We start from the raw sequence: 19,614 nt of genomic DNA on the forward strand, positions 1-19,614 counted from the left end.
CAATGGAGACTATAAAAAAAAATACAAGAGTTAACATTCGGTTGAATTCAAATCATTTATTGGAACTTTCATTTATAACATTATGGTATGTATGGAAATATTTGTTATTTATAACATAACATACAATATGATTGTATCAGATTATAATGACATCAGCAAGGTTTACATCAAAATAAAGGAATGGAACTGTGACATGAATTTCATTTTCAACATTAAGTTATCTTCTTCTACTGTGTTCTCCTTTCAAGAGAACATTTAGTTATAAATTATTAAATGTTAATCTTTCATATAGTGTTAAAAAAACAAAGCAAAAAAAGATTATTTAAAATTAAATAATTTCTAAAAATCTTTCTTAGGCAATCAAGAACCAGCTATTTATCATTTAATAACTGCAGGCAGATTAATCTTAAGTCAATGCTGTCATCTCATTTGTAACACTTTCAGTTACACATCAAATACAGATATAAGAAACACCTTTTGTACATGCAGCATAAGCACTGTACAGTAGAGATATCTATAAGATAGTTACTGTTTCCAACAGTTAAAACTAAATTTGTTTAGTAGGTACTACAAACTAAAATCCGGTTTAAAATTAATATCAAAATTAATACATTTCCTGTTATATTTTAAGACTGGTCAGGTTGCCTTAAACAACTCAATGTTGATTAAATTAGAAAACTTCAACAGACGACTATATGTGACATATATATTTATGTTATATTTTTTATTTTGTGTACATATAAACAATATTTGTTTAAAAATTGTGGGTTGGGGACTTAGAAATAATTTCTGTCTGCTTCAATCTTTCAGTAGCTACAAGGATGTCTGGCTAATTCAAAACGTTCTTAAAAGTGTTTACGATGATTCATTTTACATATAATTTTAACAAAACACATTCAAGGATGTACATAAAAGAAGAGTAAAATGAAATATTGAAAAAAGTAATTTCGTAAGATATCAAAATTTGAGATAAAACAGATGACTCGTAGGACGTAATCATCTTCTTTTTTGAAGTAATGTCTGTATTATATAAGACTCAATGCAGTAAAATAAATCAGAGCAAAAAACACTTAAGTATGAGCCCTTTAATTAGTTACTTAAAACAAAATGTGGACAAAATACAAATCTATAACAACAACACAGAGCTCTGCTGAAAACTCAAATGCTAGACAAGAATAGTTTGAATTGAAATCTCTCCTTACACAATTACCAAATGTATTGGTAAAGTATCAATCCTGCAACACAGTGTAAAATAATACTTTCACATAGTGGCTCTCTAACTTACTTGCATTCAGTTACCTGTGACCATATTATAATGATACTAATAACTAGGGTAATAAAAAAATATCTAAACTGATTTCCCTTGTTAGTTAGGGTTGATGAATCTATGATTACATTTCAAATAAATCATTTAATTGAGACATGTACCAATTTCAAAATAGTGCTTTTATGCTCTATTCCTATGGATTCAAAATATGCTCATGTGAGAGAATCCACAAGGTCTAGTCATCACAATGTGAGTGCTATGCTAATTTAAATCTTTAATCCAACAGAACGTTACTTTACATACTGCTAAAATGAATTTTTGTCAGAAACTTCAGATGGATAAGACCAACAAAAAAGAATTGTACAAAATACCAGGATGATGTTGAACAATGAGCTGACAGTCTAGTGATGAAACAAGAGATGGAAACAATTACATTCGAGTCTGAGTGTTAGGGCAAATCCTTGTCCAGCGCTATAAACCTTTTCACCAAATTGTTGATAGCAGCAAGAGCAGGTGATCCTGGATTAGATTCCAAAAAGTTTTCTCCCTTGTCTAAACTGAGTGTTAAATGCCTGTCTATTGGTATGCTTCCTATTGAACAAAATGCAATTTTAAAAAAAATTATATATAATTTAAAAAAAAAAAAGAATACATTAATTTTTTCACCAAATAAATTATTTACAAACATTTTGTTTTTACAGAGAAGGAATCATAAATAGTGTGAGATACATTCTTATGAATAAAGTATGTTCAAGGACAGTTGCTTTTTTTTTCTGGACTTTATAGGTTCTTATGGGAAAGAACTAAATAAATTAAGGGACAGTTTTGAGATTTCCTTTTAGGGAAGTTTAGTTGAAAAGGTTTTTAAAATTGATCTTAACATATCTATAAAAACCTCATAACTTTCCAATAGATATCAGAAGTTCCCAAATGATCATTCAGAAGAAGGACACAACATTAAGCAGATCAGTTTAAAAAGTCACATTATAATAACCATATAACTTTGACTTCATTCGATAAAGCAGTCATTTAACTGGTACAACATCCTACAAGCTTACTACCTTAACAACAAATCAAGTCACCTGATAACTTTGCAACCAAAACCAAGTCACTAGATGGGTTAAAGTAAGCTATGTTCAGGATTATTTTAGGTCTTATTAGATTTTATTTCTTGCTAACTTAAAGTCTGTAACTAAAATACCTTTGTATCAAAGGAATAGGTATTAATAATCAGGATGACATACATGGGATAAAAGTTTTTTATAAGCTCATTGTCTGTTTTCAAGCAATAGATATACAATGATCTAATACAATGATCTAATTTAATATGTGGTACTAATGTTTCAACTTGATGGGAGGTAACTAGAAGTGCACTGGGCAAAAGAGAACCTTTAAAACAGTAAATAATTAGTCTACTTTCTGAGCATAGCCATCTGTTAAAGTTTTATCAAAATTCAAGTTAAACATACCAAGGAACGGAACATTGTTTTGTTGAGCTAATGCCTTGCCACCTCCTTTTGAAAATATGTTAGTACATTCCTGCAAAAAGAAATCAGTTTGATCAAATATTGAAATTGGTTTAAAAAGGGTGAAAAGGGTATAGAATATAATACATGAAGGAAAACCTTTTTTTTTGTTATTGTATTTCATATTAATGAATTTCATGTTCCTTTACATGATTAGTTCTAAGAGTTTTGCAAGATAAAAAAGTTTCCTTGTAATCTATATAACAAATAAGATAGTATATAATATACACAATGACTCACAAAGAAATGTAATTGATTATCAGGGTAAAGAGAGTGATATAGAAATTTAAAAGATAAACAAGTTCAACTCACTGAACAATGGGGACACACATAACCGCTCATATTTTCAATGATTCCAACTACAGGAATGCCAGTCTTACGACAGAAAGTCAGCTCTCTGCGCACATCCCCTACAGCCACAGCCTGGAGAGGAAATAGTAAGATATTTGATTACTAAAGAACAAAAAAACTGATAATACATATAATATTACATATATAGTCTATATAAGATAATAGGGTTTTATTTTGGAAGAGTCAAAGTTCATACACAAAACATTTGATATTCACCATTCATATTGATATTTAAAAACACCAAGTACAGTCTTATTGTTCAAGGTTGTCTTAGTACAGTGAAATGTGACACATACACCAATTATATTATATCTAAAAAAACAGCATCTCAAAAGTACACTTTGCTAGGCCTAGAATGATAAGGGGGGGGGGTTATGAAATTAATGCCAAATCTATACTTTAGTCAAATGAAATAATAAAATTGAAAGTTTAGAAAAATGATCCAGAATTTCAGAAGTAACTAAGTGGCACACTGAAATATTAGTGGAAATAGTGTGCCTCATTCACCTGTCCCCTTGATCTCAACTAAGATACACAGCGCCAGATATTATAACATAATGCGAAAACAAAACTATTAACTAAATAAAAAACAATAATATCTAAGGAGCACAAACATTTATATATCTTTACCTGAGGTGTGGTCACTAGGACAGCCCCATCTGGATTATATGCTCTCAATGCTTCCATCACTGAAATATGCTCATCAGATGTACCAGGTGGAGTGTCAATAATCAAGTAATCCAAATCTTGCCAGTACACATCACCCAAAAACTGTTTGATCATTGCTAAAAGGGAAATTGAAAAATATGAAAAATTAACAGATTTTTCATCTAAAGCAATTATAAGAATTTAGAAGATTGTTAGATTAATTAAATGGATCAAACCAATTTTAACATTTATTATAAATTTAAGTACTGCTCCTTTTGTCTGAACTGAATCAAATACACACACATAACATACTTTAGTTTAAACACCACACACACACACAATTTAACATACAAAACTGCTGCTGACACATTGGAAAGCCAATTATAAATGGGAAACTTAAATATCACTAGGCATCATGGAGTAGTAAGCATTTGGCTGCTAATTGTAAATATGAATCCTTGTGAACTTTTTATTCAAAGGTTTAGAGGCCAAGAGTGATGTCTCAAGAGTTCACCTAGCTTCAATGGGGTATGCAAAAGAATGTAAATATGACAAGTCATCGAGCAGACCAAAATTTCCAGCTTTACTTGCATCATAGACCTTATATCTTGAAGGGGAATAGTCGTACATCATTAAGCTATTCATAGTTTAGTAAACAACAAAAAGACTTACCATTTTTCTTGGGACCTCTCCAGACCACAGCATCATCTAAATCTTGCAGCAGAAACCCAATAGACATCACTCCAAGTCTTTGCTCTTTGTCCACATAGACTGGCAACCATCTTAATGGGAAATTTGTGAAAGATTTAACAGATAAAATAGACAAGATAAATAAACTTTAGTAAAGGTCTGTTAAAGGTTTAAGATTTAAATCTTACACAATACATATTAGAAAAAACAGTTCTTTTAGAGCAAAGTAAATGTTGAATATTGAATGTAATTATAATGTGTTTTTATTGTTGTTTTTGTTAAAACCATCAAGAAAAATACATGTACAATAAAGCAATGTATAATATCCAGACTGCAAGGTGTATAGAAAAAGCATCAACAAGAACACTATAAGTCTTGTAGCATGCAGAGTGTACAAAGGTACACAAAACATATCTTAGCACAAAAAGGTAATAAGTTTAAAAAAATATGTATTACCCTTCAGAACACTGATGGATGTCACGACCTTCAAGGTTAAACATTTTTGGAATACTTGGCCCACACAGATCAACGTCTAAAAGACCAACCTAATCAAATAAATATTTCTTTCAATACATTTTTAATTTAATAATCTTTTGCTGGTTTTCTTAACAATCTCTAAAAAGAGAAAGCCAAAGTTTAAATCTACATTATCATTTTGACCAATGAGCAATATGCACAGACATTTCTTTCCATTAAACCCATAGCGAATGTTTCTCTTCAGTGTTTATTAGTACAACAATAAAATTCCAATGAACATTTTCTCCATGTCATCTTTAGACCAAATAGAAGCTTGGTAACTGTTTTTTTTTTTTAGGAGGTTATGTAATTAGTTTTAATTGCACAATTTTTAGATATAATTCTCTCTAATAGGCTCTCTGCATAAACTTCTCAACACAACTAATAACTCAAGAATTCAAGACAAAGAGCTTCATAATAATGTGATATTTAATAAGGAAATAACAGCCAATACTACACCATTGGCAATAGATCTAGTAACCAAAGAAAACAAAATTTGCTGGATGCCAAAGTTTTATTTTCTTACCTGACCACTCAACATACAACAAACACTACTGTGTATGCGCAAGGAAAAAATGGCAAGGTAATCATAACCATTATTGACTATAAACTAACAACCACTAGATACCAGGACCATAAGTGGTCCATGGCCTTTAAAATATAAGCCTGATGACTAGTTGATGGTCTGAAATAATTGAACACATACATCTACCCAGATCCAGATTGCACTTTAGCTTTGAAAGCTTAACATTAGTTTAATAAACATATGTATATAGTATACATTGACCATCAACCATCCCAAACACCCACATTACATTTGGTGGCCTAATATACACACATACACTCTCATATATTACTCAGATTTGTTTGGCCTATCTGTTAATAAATGCTGTTAAACTTAAATTCATCAATCAGTAATAGAATTTAAACCAATAAATTAAAATAAAGTAAAAAAAAAATATATCTGAATAAAGGTATACATGTTATTTAGAAGTTTTGCAAAATGTTCAGTAACAAATAAAATTCTGGGTAGCCAATGTTAGGCACCTCCGCGCTTTGTCTTGTGCAGATAAGTCTAGATGGAGGAAGCTCCCAAATAACACAGGCAAAAGGTACTCGACAAATAAAAAAGATAAATAATGTCAGAGCCTAGTCATTATGATAGTAGAAATTAGTGAAAGAATGCTATTATCTTGTGACGTTATGAAAAAAAAATATATAAATTCAACACATGTAGATGAATTTAAACAAAAAGGTTAAACTAACTAGTGACAAGAAATCTCGAGGCTGAATTAGATTTGTCTCAAGCTTGTTTGTTTGGGGAATATTCATTCATATGACACGTAACAGTTTTGAAAATTTCCACTTAAGTAATTTTAAGTTAACTGAAGGCTTGTAAATTCAGTATAAAACAGGCGCATCCTACCTTAGGAGGGAAAAGGTCGATTCGCTTTTCTGGCACCATTAGTTTAGCTTAACAATTATATTCATTTGATTATTAATTAATATATATTTGTACCACTATTTGTGAAATAATTCTTATAGGATTTATGGATTAAAGTGTTCTTAATTTATTAATGGATTTTTTTGTGCTTTAATCTCTTTCAAGTAAAAATGAAATAGACAAAGACATGAAACCCCTGGAAATTACAACTAGAATATAATCAATTAAACAAATAACTTCAACATTCATATTAGATTCAATTCAACAACATGACTATAATAAAATTAAAATATCATTTTCACTTTTTTCCCAGCAGCGTGAAGTCCGAGTGTAATTTGCACTGCCATTGTACTTTTTCCGACACCTCCCTTTCCAGACAATACAATGATGACATGCTTCACAGAGGAAAGATGATTCATTTTCGTGTCCGCTTTCTTTTGGTTTTGGTTCAATATCTCTGAATTCAGAACTTGAGCTTCAAGGAAAACTCTGATAAAAAAAAAATATTTTCTGAAATACAATGTTCAATGTAGTCTAAACAGATTAAACAGCTAATGAAGCGACTACTAGATCTAGATAGTCATGCAGATGTGAATTCAACACAAGAAAAAAGATTCTGAATATGTTAACAAATATTTTGGATCTAATGAAAATATTTTTAATGAATAGTTTTGTGATGGGTGGGTTGCCATAGAATGATTGATCTAATCTATCATTGTTGTTAAATACAGGACAGGCCAGGCAAGTAAAAAAAAAAAAAAAAGTTAAAGGAAAAAAAAGTAAGTAAAGCCGCTAAAGTGGCTAAGACCTAAGCCTAATAGAACTTAAAAGTTTAAGGTAATTAAGGGAATGTAAGTAAGACAGATATAGATCTACTTGATATCATATAGAATAGACTCTGTCTCTAGTCAGTCTAGTATAGACTATTAATCTATTAATACTATTATTTATTATTATCATATTATAGTAATTATTATAGAGTAATATAGTCATACTTTAATACAGATTATAATAGTCTGTTAAAACTGTTATATTAGTTATACTATTATTAACTATTATAACTTAGTTAGTACTTTAACTCTTGTCACTTAAGACTGTCTAAGTGTCTTAAGCACTGAATGTGACTGAATAAGTAACTGAATAACAGTGAATAGACCAATAGATTGTAGTATTTTTTAGTATTTTGTAGTCTCAGTTAACTCAGTATCGATTATACTCATTATAGATAATAGACTAAAATTCTATTTAGATCTAGATTCTAATTTATTTCTTCGTTTTTTTTTCTTTCAATTGACTAATAGATCTAGACCTAGACCTAACATTTTAATGATTTTGTTTGAAACTTAGAAAAAAAATGTTTGTAAACACACGCATTGAATAAGACCCAGCTTCGCCTTCAGCGTAAATAGATTGTTTACGTTCCAGTTTTTAGTACAATGACTACTAATGTCACCGGAAATTCGTCTTTTTTTTAAAATATGATTCGCCGAATAATTATAAAGTAAAATACTTTATAACTTTCCCCCCCTGGATAAATAAACATCCATTCTTCTTTTCATTCTTCATTTCGTGGATTTCTGAACCAATTCGCCAATGGCAGAAGACACTTCAAGAGCACTGACATTTTGTCCTTCAATAAACAGAACTTTTGCATGGAATATTGTCGAATGTTGTGTACAAAATGCAGCCACAATTCAGCACACGGGTTTTCAAAGAAGCTTTTGATTATGGAACAATTCTTTTGAGAAAAATATTTTTTAAAAGCAGGATACAATTTAAATAGTCTCTCTACCGAAGGCTTCAGAGCTAACCACCCGGTCTTTCCATAACCTGAAATTCTGCTATGTTCTTAATCGACGAATTTGCTTTTTTTTTTTTCCCGCTCGATGGATGGCATCAGAGAGACAATTTCATTTTACTATGGTCTCGAAGCGTCCGTGAACACTGTAACACAAAAAAAAAAAAACTTGGCATCATTATCCTGCTTCTTTACTTTGTTAATTGAATAGGGTCCAAATCTTTAGTAACGATTGCTTCACGTTTGGTTCTCGCTTAGGCAATGTGTATTTTTGAGGCGCGGGGGCTGACTAGTAAAGCGCTTCGTTTCCGAACCAAGGGGCCCTGGGTTCAAATTCTGGTGAAGACGGATTTTTTATAATTTGGGATCTTTAGGGCGCCTCTGAGTCCACCCAACTCTAATAAAAAAAAAGTAAAGTTCGTCGTTGTGCTGGCCACATGACACCCTAGTTAACTGTGGGTCACCCTAATTATACATAATATATCCTAGATAAAAGGAATGATTAAAATAAACGTCCACTCTGAAAGACACACACAATGCTTAGTTTGTTATTTACTTTTGTATAACTGGTAAGGCCAATAGGGCCTTCTTCATAGCTACGAAGTTATCATAACTTTTTTTTTAAAGTCTAAATTACCTTTGAATGGGCCATTGGTAACAGGGGGGGGGGGTAACTGTTTAAATGTTACCGTGTTACATTACAAAGTATAAAAAAAAAAGTGTACGACTTTAAATCAACTTTGGGCTCAAGTCTCTTCAAAGGGAACTAATTCAATTTAAACCACCACATCTGTCAAGTACAATTTCTTTCTCTTGTTCGATACCAAACAAAAATTACCAATAGGTAATTAACTAGCTGGTCTTTCAAAAGAAAATCTGCTGCCGATGACAAACGCAGAGGACGAAATGAAAATCTAAATCGACCACCTGCGGACAATGGTTATGCTTACCCTGGATGTGGCAAAATATGGGTGTGGGAGAAATAACGTGTAAAAACTTTTTTTTACCAGACAGAGTGAGCTGATATAGGCTAAGCTTAGTAAAAAACACACCAAATTTATCTACAATTTTTTTTTTAAAGCCTATTGTTATAACTTTGCTCCTACAGCGATGTTTTATGGTGCGCACCAGCGCCCAATTCAAGACGCGGCATAGACGGACTGGCAGAAAGGACCGGTAACTCCGTGTGTGGGAGACGCTCAAATCAAGGCCTGACAATCTGACGGTCGCTGTTCTATGACTGTTTTGATCATCTACACATCATTCTTCATTATAAATTTAAAAATATCCGTCATCTAACCTTGCGCCTTCGTCGACAACGTCGAGTGGCCTCCCTAAATTTGCATTAGCCTACTTCCTATAATGATCCCAACCAGTGCGTTCCGTATCTACAGCATCCTGAAGAATAGATATTGAGAAGTAACAAGGGTGCACGATTGACGCTACCCACCCCTCTTTGTTTCTTTTATACATGCCGCTTGAATAAAAAAAAAAGTCCTGTCCATTTACCATAGTTTGAATAGCTTATATCAGGTTTCATCAACAAGAGGAAGGCTCTATGTCCTGATTATCTGTACAAAAGTTTTATCAATAGACTTATTTCAATCGTAAATGTTCGCGAATTAAAAACACAAATGAATTAGTTGTTTTTTTAAGCATTAATAAAAATAGTAGACAAGCCTCTCTTCTTAATATTGAGAATTTACTTTTGTATCTCAGAACACTTTCAGCATGATGCCTATCGATTCGACCGTCGTGATCAGCATGGAGCCCTTCTATTTAATCAAATACAAATCTGTTCGTTGAACACGTTTAGCATCGTACCCATCTGTAGGCCTACCTGCAATATTCATCTGTTCTCTTACGGCGCTCATGAGCTCTCCGATGTGTGTGAAGATTTCTGTTTTTTTTTTGTGATTTAGAGAGAGAGGGTTAGGATTACAATATAAAGAGCGAGGTAGTCAGTATCACACGATTCGATTCGGTCGGGGCAGTTCGGAACAGTAAGACAGGCCGGTAGCCCTACTGTGAGTCCAGAGTGAATCAGAAAGAGTAAAAGACCTGTAGAGTTTAGTACGGTAATACGGTTATCTGTAGTGAAGCATTTGTACAGTAAATGTATCGGGTTTCCCAGTGGCGTCACTATGGTCGGTGTCACCCGGTGCGGAAAGCTCAGGATGTCACCACCTCCCCGAAAAAATCCTCTCCCCACCCCCTCAGAAAAAAACAAACAACAACATATCGATTCGTTTTTTTTTATCTGATAACTTAATAAAGTGATTGTTACACTATAAAACTAGTATCGATTCTATTTTAATGTTATAAACTGCTAAATTTTAAAAGAATCTATTCTCGTTTTATAGTGTAACATCAAAAGTTATTACATAGTGGTAAGATTATTAATTAAAAATTATTTATTTTTTTACTAAAGTTTATTAAAGTCCTACTGATGGAAACGGTTTTACATGAGGCCTATACTTGTGTTTCTCAACTGCTTCCAAAGAAGCAGATCATGTACTGAAAGATTTTCGTACCGCGAACCACCATCGTACACAATCTGGAGTATCAACAAATGAATCATGTTGCATTGGTGTGAACCAACCCGACTAATTGACCTGGATTTTGCAGACGACGTTGTATTACTCGGGAATATAATTAAATGTATCCAAGAGCCTCGATAGAGACGCACTCAATCCGTTTCGCATAGGGCCCCACAATGGTTAAGTCCGGCCCTGCTATTTAGTGACGGGTGAATACACATAGTAGATTACTTGTTCTCTTTCCATGACTTTTTGGTCACAATGGTTAAGTCCGGCGCTGCTATTTAATGTTTGTAAAATGTGAGTAGACAGGAGTTCAGTACTCATAGAACGTAGGTCCTGCCTTTTCCGTTGGGCGCCACTTGTTACGACACAAGACTCTTCACAAATAATAAGACACTCTCAGGTTTTAATCTAAAAATACTTGAATATGATCACAAATGACGTAAACATCATATTTTCCAAGTAATTTCCAACTCTCTTCATATCCATCCCTTCATCGGCTTCCCCGTTTTAATCTTACTTCCATTCAATATCCAAATTTGCACCATTTTCATGAGAGTGATCTTTCCTTTACTTCTTCTTTTCGTCCAAACTCTTGAGCGAAGAAGAGAATTATATAGATAGATTGCTACTTTAATTTTAAGCCTTCTATCCTGAAGACTTTAGTGATTTTACTTAAGGTGTTACTTTAGTCAAATGTGAATATTCGTTTGTTATGAATCCCACACCTCTTTTTTTGTGTGTCTGTTCCAGTTTTTTAATGTTTTCTTGAGGGGTCCCAAACAGAGGATGCATATTATATTATTGGCATAACCAAGGTTAAATAAATAATCGTTTAAAGTTTCAACTTGATCCGAGAATGGGTGTGGGAGAAATAACGTTTACAGTTATCTAAGGGATCAAAACCCTAAATATTTAGCCGTTTCTGTGAATACCAAAGGATTACTTTCCCTTGTTAGTATCAAACAAAATAAGTAGTTACCAGTAATTGACTATTTGGTTCATTTTTTTTATTGGTTGTGTATTGTCTATTCTACGACAATGAATAATTGTGCAAAGTTTAAACTTGATCCAAGAATGGGTGTCGGAGAAATAACATATAGGCCTACAAACTTTTACCAGACAGTTTATATAAGCTTTGTAAAAATTCGCAATATTACTCTAAATTCTCTTCTCGTATTATTACTGCAGTAAGGTAGTAATATAGAGTCTTAGTAATTAAGTCTAAATCTGGTCCAGCAAATGCAAATCTAAAAATGGTAAATGTTTGCGTCTAAATGCAAGGGTATAGTAGGTCAGGGTCAAATGTACCATAAACTAATAAATACTCTGATACCCTTGCATCAGACCAATTACTATTAGCCGTTGTGAGTTTAAGTGAAGGGAGAGCACCGTTCGATCGCTGCCATCTCTCAAAATTACATATTTTATATCCCCCTTTTCTATGTAAATTAAAATGAATTAATTACCACTTTATTATTTTAGGTTAACTAATAATAATAATAATAATAATAATAAAGTAATTTTTATTTTGATTCATGTCACACAAGTGTTATCACCGACAACATTAATAATTGTGCAAAATTCCGAGAATGAAAAGTCGGGAAAAAACGTGTAAAAGAATCCACCCAGACGGAGCGAGTTAATATGAGTATTATGTGAGTTCTAGACTGTCTAAATGACATGGCTTGTAAACATAAACGGGATCTAAAATATAAAAATGTAAACAAAGAGTATATTACTGTGATTAACTTTTAGTGTGAAAGTCCCTAATAAAAGACCAAAATAGAATAATAGGCCAGTCCGAGAGAAAAAAAATAGGCTAAGTCTTTTAGCAAGGAAGAATAGAATCTAGTCCGATTTCGCTTTTAAGCCTTTGACCTTTGCACTGTTTGCATAAATTTTCTGGTTGATTTCTTCGACACGCTTTGCTAAGCACAAAAACAGTTGCAGATTTAGTAGTATAAGACTATGTAAGCTAAAAACATGGACCATTTAAGAGGTGTTCATTTTTCTTTTCTGATTCTCATGACGATGAGTATGAAAGTGACCACCTAAGTAACTGACCTAAGACTCTATAGTCTATTAATACTATTAATTTATTATACATAATTATAATATTATATTAATTATGTATAGATAGATCTAGAATCTATATTATATACTTATATACTAATATAGTCAATGAAAATTAAGACTTATAAATATTTTAAAATATGCATGACTGAGTGCATGACGCGTAGGACGTACAAAATATTCTTCTTTTCCGAAGTAACGTCTGTATTATATTAAAACTATTATATAAATAAGATAAGACTCTAGATTTAGATCTCTTTCTAAGTTTCTATTATAGAAATATAATATAGATCTATTAATCTTCTATGTCTATAGTATAGAGTCTATATAATTATTAATTATATATATAGATCTATCTAGGTTAGATTTCTGTAATTATAATGATAATCTTATCTAGATCTAGATCTAGATTAGAATAAATTAGATCTATTAGTCTATTACTATACTATTTTAATATTTATATCTATAGACTATAAATATAGAATCTAACTATAGTCTTAGTATAGTAGAGTATATATAGGCTACTCATTTTTTTTAGATGAAAAATTGAACAGAAGGTAAGAGTAAGTAGTAAGATTAAGTTATTCTATGTAATCTAATTGGATCTAGATCTATATATAGATTCTACATCTAGTAGATCATCTACATATTCATAGTATTAGTAATATTATAAGTATTAAGTAATTAATAATAATAATCTTTATTTGTTATCCATAATTCAGTAAATCTGTCTTACAATTTGTGCATCACATAGATATAACACCAAACAAAAGATTATAACTAAAGTATACTGTATAGAAAAAAAAAATACATTCACACCAGATTCACTCTAAAGTTACTTTCATTTTTTCAGTATTTATTTCTGATAGTTTTTGAGTTCTTTTTTATGATTTGATAGATAGCAGGAGGACAAAGGATGGCTGCCTGGTCGTGCGGTTTGCGCTCTGGACTGTCGTTCGGATTTATCGATGGTCGATGGTTCAAACCCTGCCCGCTCCCATCCCCCGTCGTCCTGCGGGAGGTTTGGACTAGGAAGTAAACTATCTTCAACACTGAAGGAACATCCGAAACATGTAAAACATTTTACAAAGTCAAAGGAGTTTTTGTGTCTATTTGTCCTTGTAATTTGTGTCTTGTATATAATATATATGTATCTCCTCTGTAATGGTAAAATCACAAAATCCTGACGCAGAGATTGTTTTTTTTATTTCTAAAATCTTTTTTTTAAAGTTTTTAGTTTTCATGAATGTTTTTCTCAAACAGTTGCCCCAATTTAGTCTGTTTTTTTACCTTACCAGCAGCCTTTAGGGTTTTATGAATTAATTTTTATTTTTAATGTTCAGATAGCCATAAATACCAGGCAGTGATATTGAAACTTAAAATACTGCAGATGTGAGCATGATAAACATTGCTAAAGACCTTTTTTCATTAACACTTACAAAAAGAAGGAGGCCATTATTCTTAGCAAACATAATTTTTGTTGCCCTATTTTGCTGATTTATAAGTATTTGCAGTAAAATTTAATTTAATGTCAAAGGTACTACTTAGGTATTTAAAAGTTAAAAACCACTATTTCAATGTTCTACAGCTATAGAGACAATGCCATTTTCCTTCTTTTTCCTACGAAAATCTATCTTCGTCATGCATATTAACCAATGACCTAATTTCACTGCTCTATTTTGTGTCTGTTCCCAACATTCATTAGGGTATAAAATTAATTAGTCACTGTAAATAGTTCTTTTATGACATAAGTGTTTGTTAACTAATGTAACAAGAATCATTTCAATGTTTTATTTCATAATCATGCCTCTAGGGATTTTGGCTGAATGTAGAATTGTATTATATAAGGCCTAATATAAATATATGACCATAAATGAATTACCATTATATCATTTTCAGAGTACTGCACATTTATTGAGAATGTAGAATTAAGTACCTGGTATGCTTATTGACTGTATATGTGTGTGTGTATCTATTGACAAAAAAAGGAACATAAGCTGAATTGTTAGTGTCTGCTGTTAATTTAAAACAGGCTTACATTGAAACTTTTTTTTTGACATTACACCTGGCCTGGATAATTGAAGCATACATTTTTTCTTTACTTGATAACTTTACAGCATACTGCAAGCGACTCTAAGGAATCCAAAGGGAAGGGAGGGGACTTTCCCACAATTCTGAGGATGCAGATTAAATATATAGGTCAATGTATTTTTATTTGCATGTTTCATCCAGTCATAAACATCTTCACTGAAATCTCCCTTTTTACTTTCCTACACATTAGTCTTCCTCCTAAAGCCCTTAAATAAATTATTAGTCTTCCTCCTAAAGCCCTTAAATAAATTATTAGTCTTCCTCCTAAAGCCCTTAAATAAATTATTAATCTTCCTCCAAAAGCCCTAAAATAAAACATTAGTCTTTTCTAAAGCCCCCCCCCCCCTTCTTTTCTTACACATATAGGGGTCCTTGGATGCATTAATGTTATTTATAAAATTAAAGCGAGGATTGGACTTTACAGTCATCTTCGAGTCCATGGGAGATGAGAAATGTGCTCATCTTCGATCACGAAGGAGGAGCTATATATAAAATAAAAACACTCATCAAATTAGACACAAAAAAAATGCATTTCATACAATACCAGTGGTGGCAATGCAAAACTGAACTAGGGCTTTGGGGAAGGTGAAGGGCACACGTTGGCATGCCATTGAAATATATAATGTTTGGATATCAGCTAGGTTGCTAGCATTATATTTACACATTGCACCAAGTTATTTCAAACGTTATTTTTGGCCAAAGACTTAGCCGAGTCAAATGAATGAACACGCACCTCTAGATTAACGCACGGAAACGTAATGATCTTCTTTGAAAGAATGCTTGTAATATATAAGATAAGACAGATAACTCCGAACCTTGAATTGGTCAACAGCTGACGAGAGTGAAATCCCTGAAATAAACATGCTGATAAGATAACTGCGTTTTTGGCGCCCTTTTTACAATCACGAGGTACTGTGGGTGCTTTGCCTTTACTCCCGACCAAAGTTTCCCCGCCATATTTTTATCTCATTTTAAAGTACTTGAAAAATGTTCTTGCTGTTATCAGACTTTCTTTTGCTGACACTGTATGTCTTTGTTAGTCCTTTAATCTTTATAGGAGGGAACATCTGTACACATCAAGCATGTAGGCCCATGTGACTGAAAACATTAAGTGTTTACTATTATTAGACTATGAATGAGTGATGTGACTATCGTTTGCGTCATACTGTTAAATCGAAGGGGACATGTTTTACGATATCTTTGTGTTCGAAAACGTGTAACCTACTTTTGAAAGGAAACGACATCTACTTTTTAAGCAGCAATACTTTCTAACTTGTTTACAAACAAATATATTAAGTCACTTCCATAAAATTGTTGCGTCATCAGTTTCTGACCTAGTAAGACCTTGTTCTGTTCCAGACTGTTGTCTAAATAGTTTAAACTATTAGCATCCCACCACACTGACTGTGGCTTGACAACATATCAGACAGCGGCGATAACAACAAAACAACGTAGAATGGATGCCTATAAGGACCGAGCCATATTGCACCGGCGGCGATGAAAGAGAGCCCCAAAAAGTCGTGTTACTCTCCACACAATGTTCCTCAAGGTGGACACCCGCACAGCGGATATAGTAACATAAGAACAGTTTCTCCGGTGGCTTGGCTTTCGGCTTCGCCTCTCAACCGAGCGTCTTGATAAGAGTAAATGGTAGGCCTAATAGGAAGTATCAAATTTACATCAGATAGATGGAAGCTTACACGAGGTCCAAGCGAGCGTCTTGATAAGAGTAAATGGTAGGCCTAATAGGAAGTATCAAATTTACATCAGATAGATGGAAGCTTACACGAGGTCCAAGCGAGCGTCTTGATAAGAGTAAATGGTAGGCCTAATAGGAAGTATCAAATTTACATCAGATAGATGGAAGCTTACACGAGGTCCAAGCGAGCGTCTTGATAAGAGTAAATGGTAGGCCTAATAGGAAGTATCAAATTTACATCAGATAGATGGAAGCTTACACGAGGTCCAAGCGAGCGCCCTTGGGTTATCAATGCAATATAAACAAAAAGGACAAATTATAGGCCAACAAATGACATCATATCTAATTTTTTAATGGAATAAAGAATTGGAGTATTACTGTTCACTGAAAATAAATATACATCCTGTCCTTCAATTGTTATATCCTATCCAGTCAAATCTTATATAAAAACATGCAACACAGCGTGGAATGTGGAAGAAAATATAATTCATTTAATCGTTACGATTGTTATTATTTGTATTCTATCAATTGAATAAAATAGAAATAAAAGAGACAACAGTAGAGCAATTATCAAATTATAAGACATGGTTCAACATGTTATGTTCTCAACAGCTTTCAACACCGTTATGGTAGCATACATCAAAGTATGCACAACCAAATATAGTCATCGGTGTTTTGTTCGAGTCGTGCATCTGTTGTCATCAAGTCTGAAAGTTTTGGTTCTTGACTTGAGCGACAATTACAAAGAAGAATTAGGGTCTCCTAGACTCAAAAGTACAAAACTGTTGATACACGAAGAAACACCAAACTGTTGATAGGAAGTGTAGCACCAAACTGTGGATACACAGTGTAGCACCAAACTGTTGATAGGAAGTGTAGCACCAAACTGTGGATACACAGTGTAGCACCAATCTGTTGATAGGAAGTGTAGCACCAAACTGTGGATACACAGTGTAGCACCAATCTGTTGATAGGAAGTGTAGCACCAAACTGTTGATAGGAAGTGTAGCACCAAACTGTTGATAGGAAGTGTAGCACCAAACTGTTGATAGGAAGTTTAGCACCAAACTGTGGATACACAGTGTAGCACCAAACTGTTGATAGGAAGTGTAGCACCAAACTGTGGATACACAGTGTAGCACCAATCTGTTGATAGGAAGTGTAGCACCAAACTGTTGATGGGAAGTGTAGCACCAAACTGTTGATAGGAAGTGTAGCACCAAACTGTGGATACACAGTGTAGCACCAATCTGTTGATAGGAAGTGTAGCACCAAACTGTTGATAGGAAGTGTAGCACCAAACTGTTGATAGGAAGTGTAGCACCAAACTGTTGATAGGAAGTGTAGCACCAAACTGTTGATAGGAAGTGTAGCACCAAACTGTGGATACACAGTGTAGCACCAATCTGTTGATAGGAAGTGTAGCACCAAACTGTTGATAGGAAGTGTAGCACCAAACTGTGGATACACAGTGTAACACCAAACTGTTGATAGGAAGTGTAGCACCAAACTGTGGATACACAGTGTAACACCAAATTGTTGATAGGAAGTGTAGCACCAAACTGTGGATACACAGTGTAGCACCAAACTGTTGATAGGAAGTGTAGCACCAAACTGTTGATAGGAAGTGTAGCACCAAACTGTGGATACACAGTTTAGCACCAAACTGTTGATAGGAAGTGTAGCACCAAACTGTTGATAGGAAGTGTAGCACCAAAATGTGGATACACAGTGTAGCACCAAACTGTTGATAGGAAGTGTAGCACCAAACTGTGGATACAGTGTAGCACCAATCTGTTGATAGGAAGTGTAGCACCAAACTGTTGATAGGAAGTGTAGCACCAAACTGTGGATACACAGTGTAACACCAAACTGTTGATAGGAAGTGTAGCACCAAACTGTGGATACACAGTGTAACACCAAATTGTTGATAGGAAGTGTAGCACCAAACTGTGGATACACAGTGTAGCACCAATCTGTTGATAGGAAGTGTAGCACCAAACTGTTGATAGGAAGTGTAGCACCAAACTGTGGATACACAGTGTAGCACCAATCTGTTGATAGGAAGTGTAGCACCAAACTGTTGATAGGAAGTGTAGCACCAAACTGTTGATAGGAAGTGTAGCACCAAACTGTTGATAGGAAGTGTAGCACCAAACTGTGGATACACAGTGTAGCACCAATCTGTTGATAGGAAGTGTAGCACCAAACTGTTGATAGGAAGTGTAGCACCAAACTGTGGATACACAGTGTAACACCAAACTGTTGATAGGAAGTGTAGCACCAAACTGTGGATACACAGTGTAACACCAAATTGTTGATAGGAAGTGTAGCACCAAACTGTGGATACACAGTGTAGCACCAAACTGTTGATAGGAAGTGTAGCACCAAACTGTGGATACACAGTGTAGCACCAAACTGTTGATAGGAAGTGTAGCACCAAACTGTTGATAGGAAGTGTATACTTCCATCTTTCTTAGTAGGCCTACTTCCATTTGTCTACATCGAGGTTTAGTAGGCCTACTTCCATCTGTCCACATCAAGGTCTAGTAGGCCTACTTCCATTTGTCAACACCAAGGCTTAGTAGGCCTACTTTCATTTGTCCACATCAAGGTTTAGTAGGCCTACTTCCATTTGTCTACATCGAGGTTTAGTAGGCCTACTTCCATTTGTCCACATCAAGGTTTAGTAGGCCTACTTCCTTTTGTCTACATCGAGGTTTAGTAGGCCTGCTTCCATTTGTCTACATCGAGGTTTAGTAGGCCTATTTCCATTTGTCTACATCGAGGTTTAGTAGGCCTACTTCCATTTGTCCACATCAAGGTTTAGTAGGCCTATTTCCATTTGTCTACATCAAGGTTTAGTAGGCCTACTTCCATTTGTCTACATCAAGGTTTAGTAGGCCTACTTCCTTTTGTCTACATCGAGGTTTAGTAGGCCTGCTTCCATTTGTCTACATCGAGG

The 19,614-nt window shown here is 33.8% G+C and overlaps 2 protein-coding genes across 3 annotated transcripts in view; one reads left to right on the forward strand and one right to left on the reverse strand.

The window, feature by feature from the left end:
• Positions 1-36: 36 nt before the first annotated feature.
• On the reverse strand, positions 37-7,893 carry LOC106054699 (cytosolic Fe-S cluster assembly factor NUBP2 homolog). Its single transcript, XM_013210687.2, has 8 exons — positions 7,813-7,893; positions 6,745-6,931; positions 4,939-5,027; positions 4,465-4,574; positions 3,775-3,929; positions 3,106-3,216; positions 2,737-2,806; positions 37-1,858 (listed from the first exon to the last, which is right to left on the reverse strand). Exons 2-8 carry the CDS (start codon positions 6,859-6,861, stop codon positions 1,716-1,718), a joined length of 795 nt encoding a protein of 264 aa, XP_013066141.2. The 5' UTR covers positions 6,862-6,931; positions 7,813-7,893; the 3' UTR covers positions 37-1,715.
• A 4,781-nt stretch (positions 7,894-12,674) lies between these two features.
• The window catches only part of LOC106054527 (phospholipid-transporting ATPase ABCA3-like), a 33,797-nt gene continuing 26,857 nt past the window's right edge, over positions 12,675-19,614 (forward strand). Inside the window, exon 1 of one of the 2 annotated variants that reach the window (XM_056020866.1) lies at positions 12,675-12,785. The gene's annotated coding sequence lies outside the window, so the exon portion shown is untranslated. Of the gene's footprint in view, positions 12,842-19,614 lie in introns of both variants that reach the window. The other variant, XM_056020865.1, reaches the window with a different exon arrangement.

This window comes from Biomphalaria glabrata, chromosome 2 (assembly GCF_947242115.1).
Source record: "Biomphalaria glabrata chromosome 2, xgBioGlab47.1, whole genome shotgun sequence".
In the NCBI taxonomy this organism is placed as follows: Eukaryota; Metazoa; Mollusca; class Gastropoda; family Planorbidae; genus Biomphalaria; species Biomphalaria glabrata.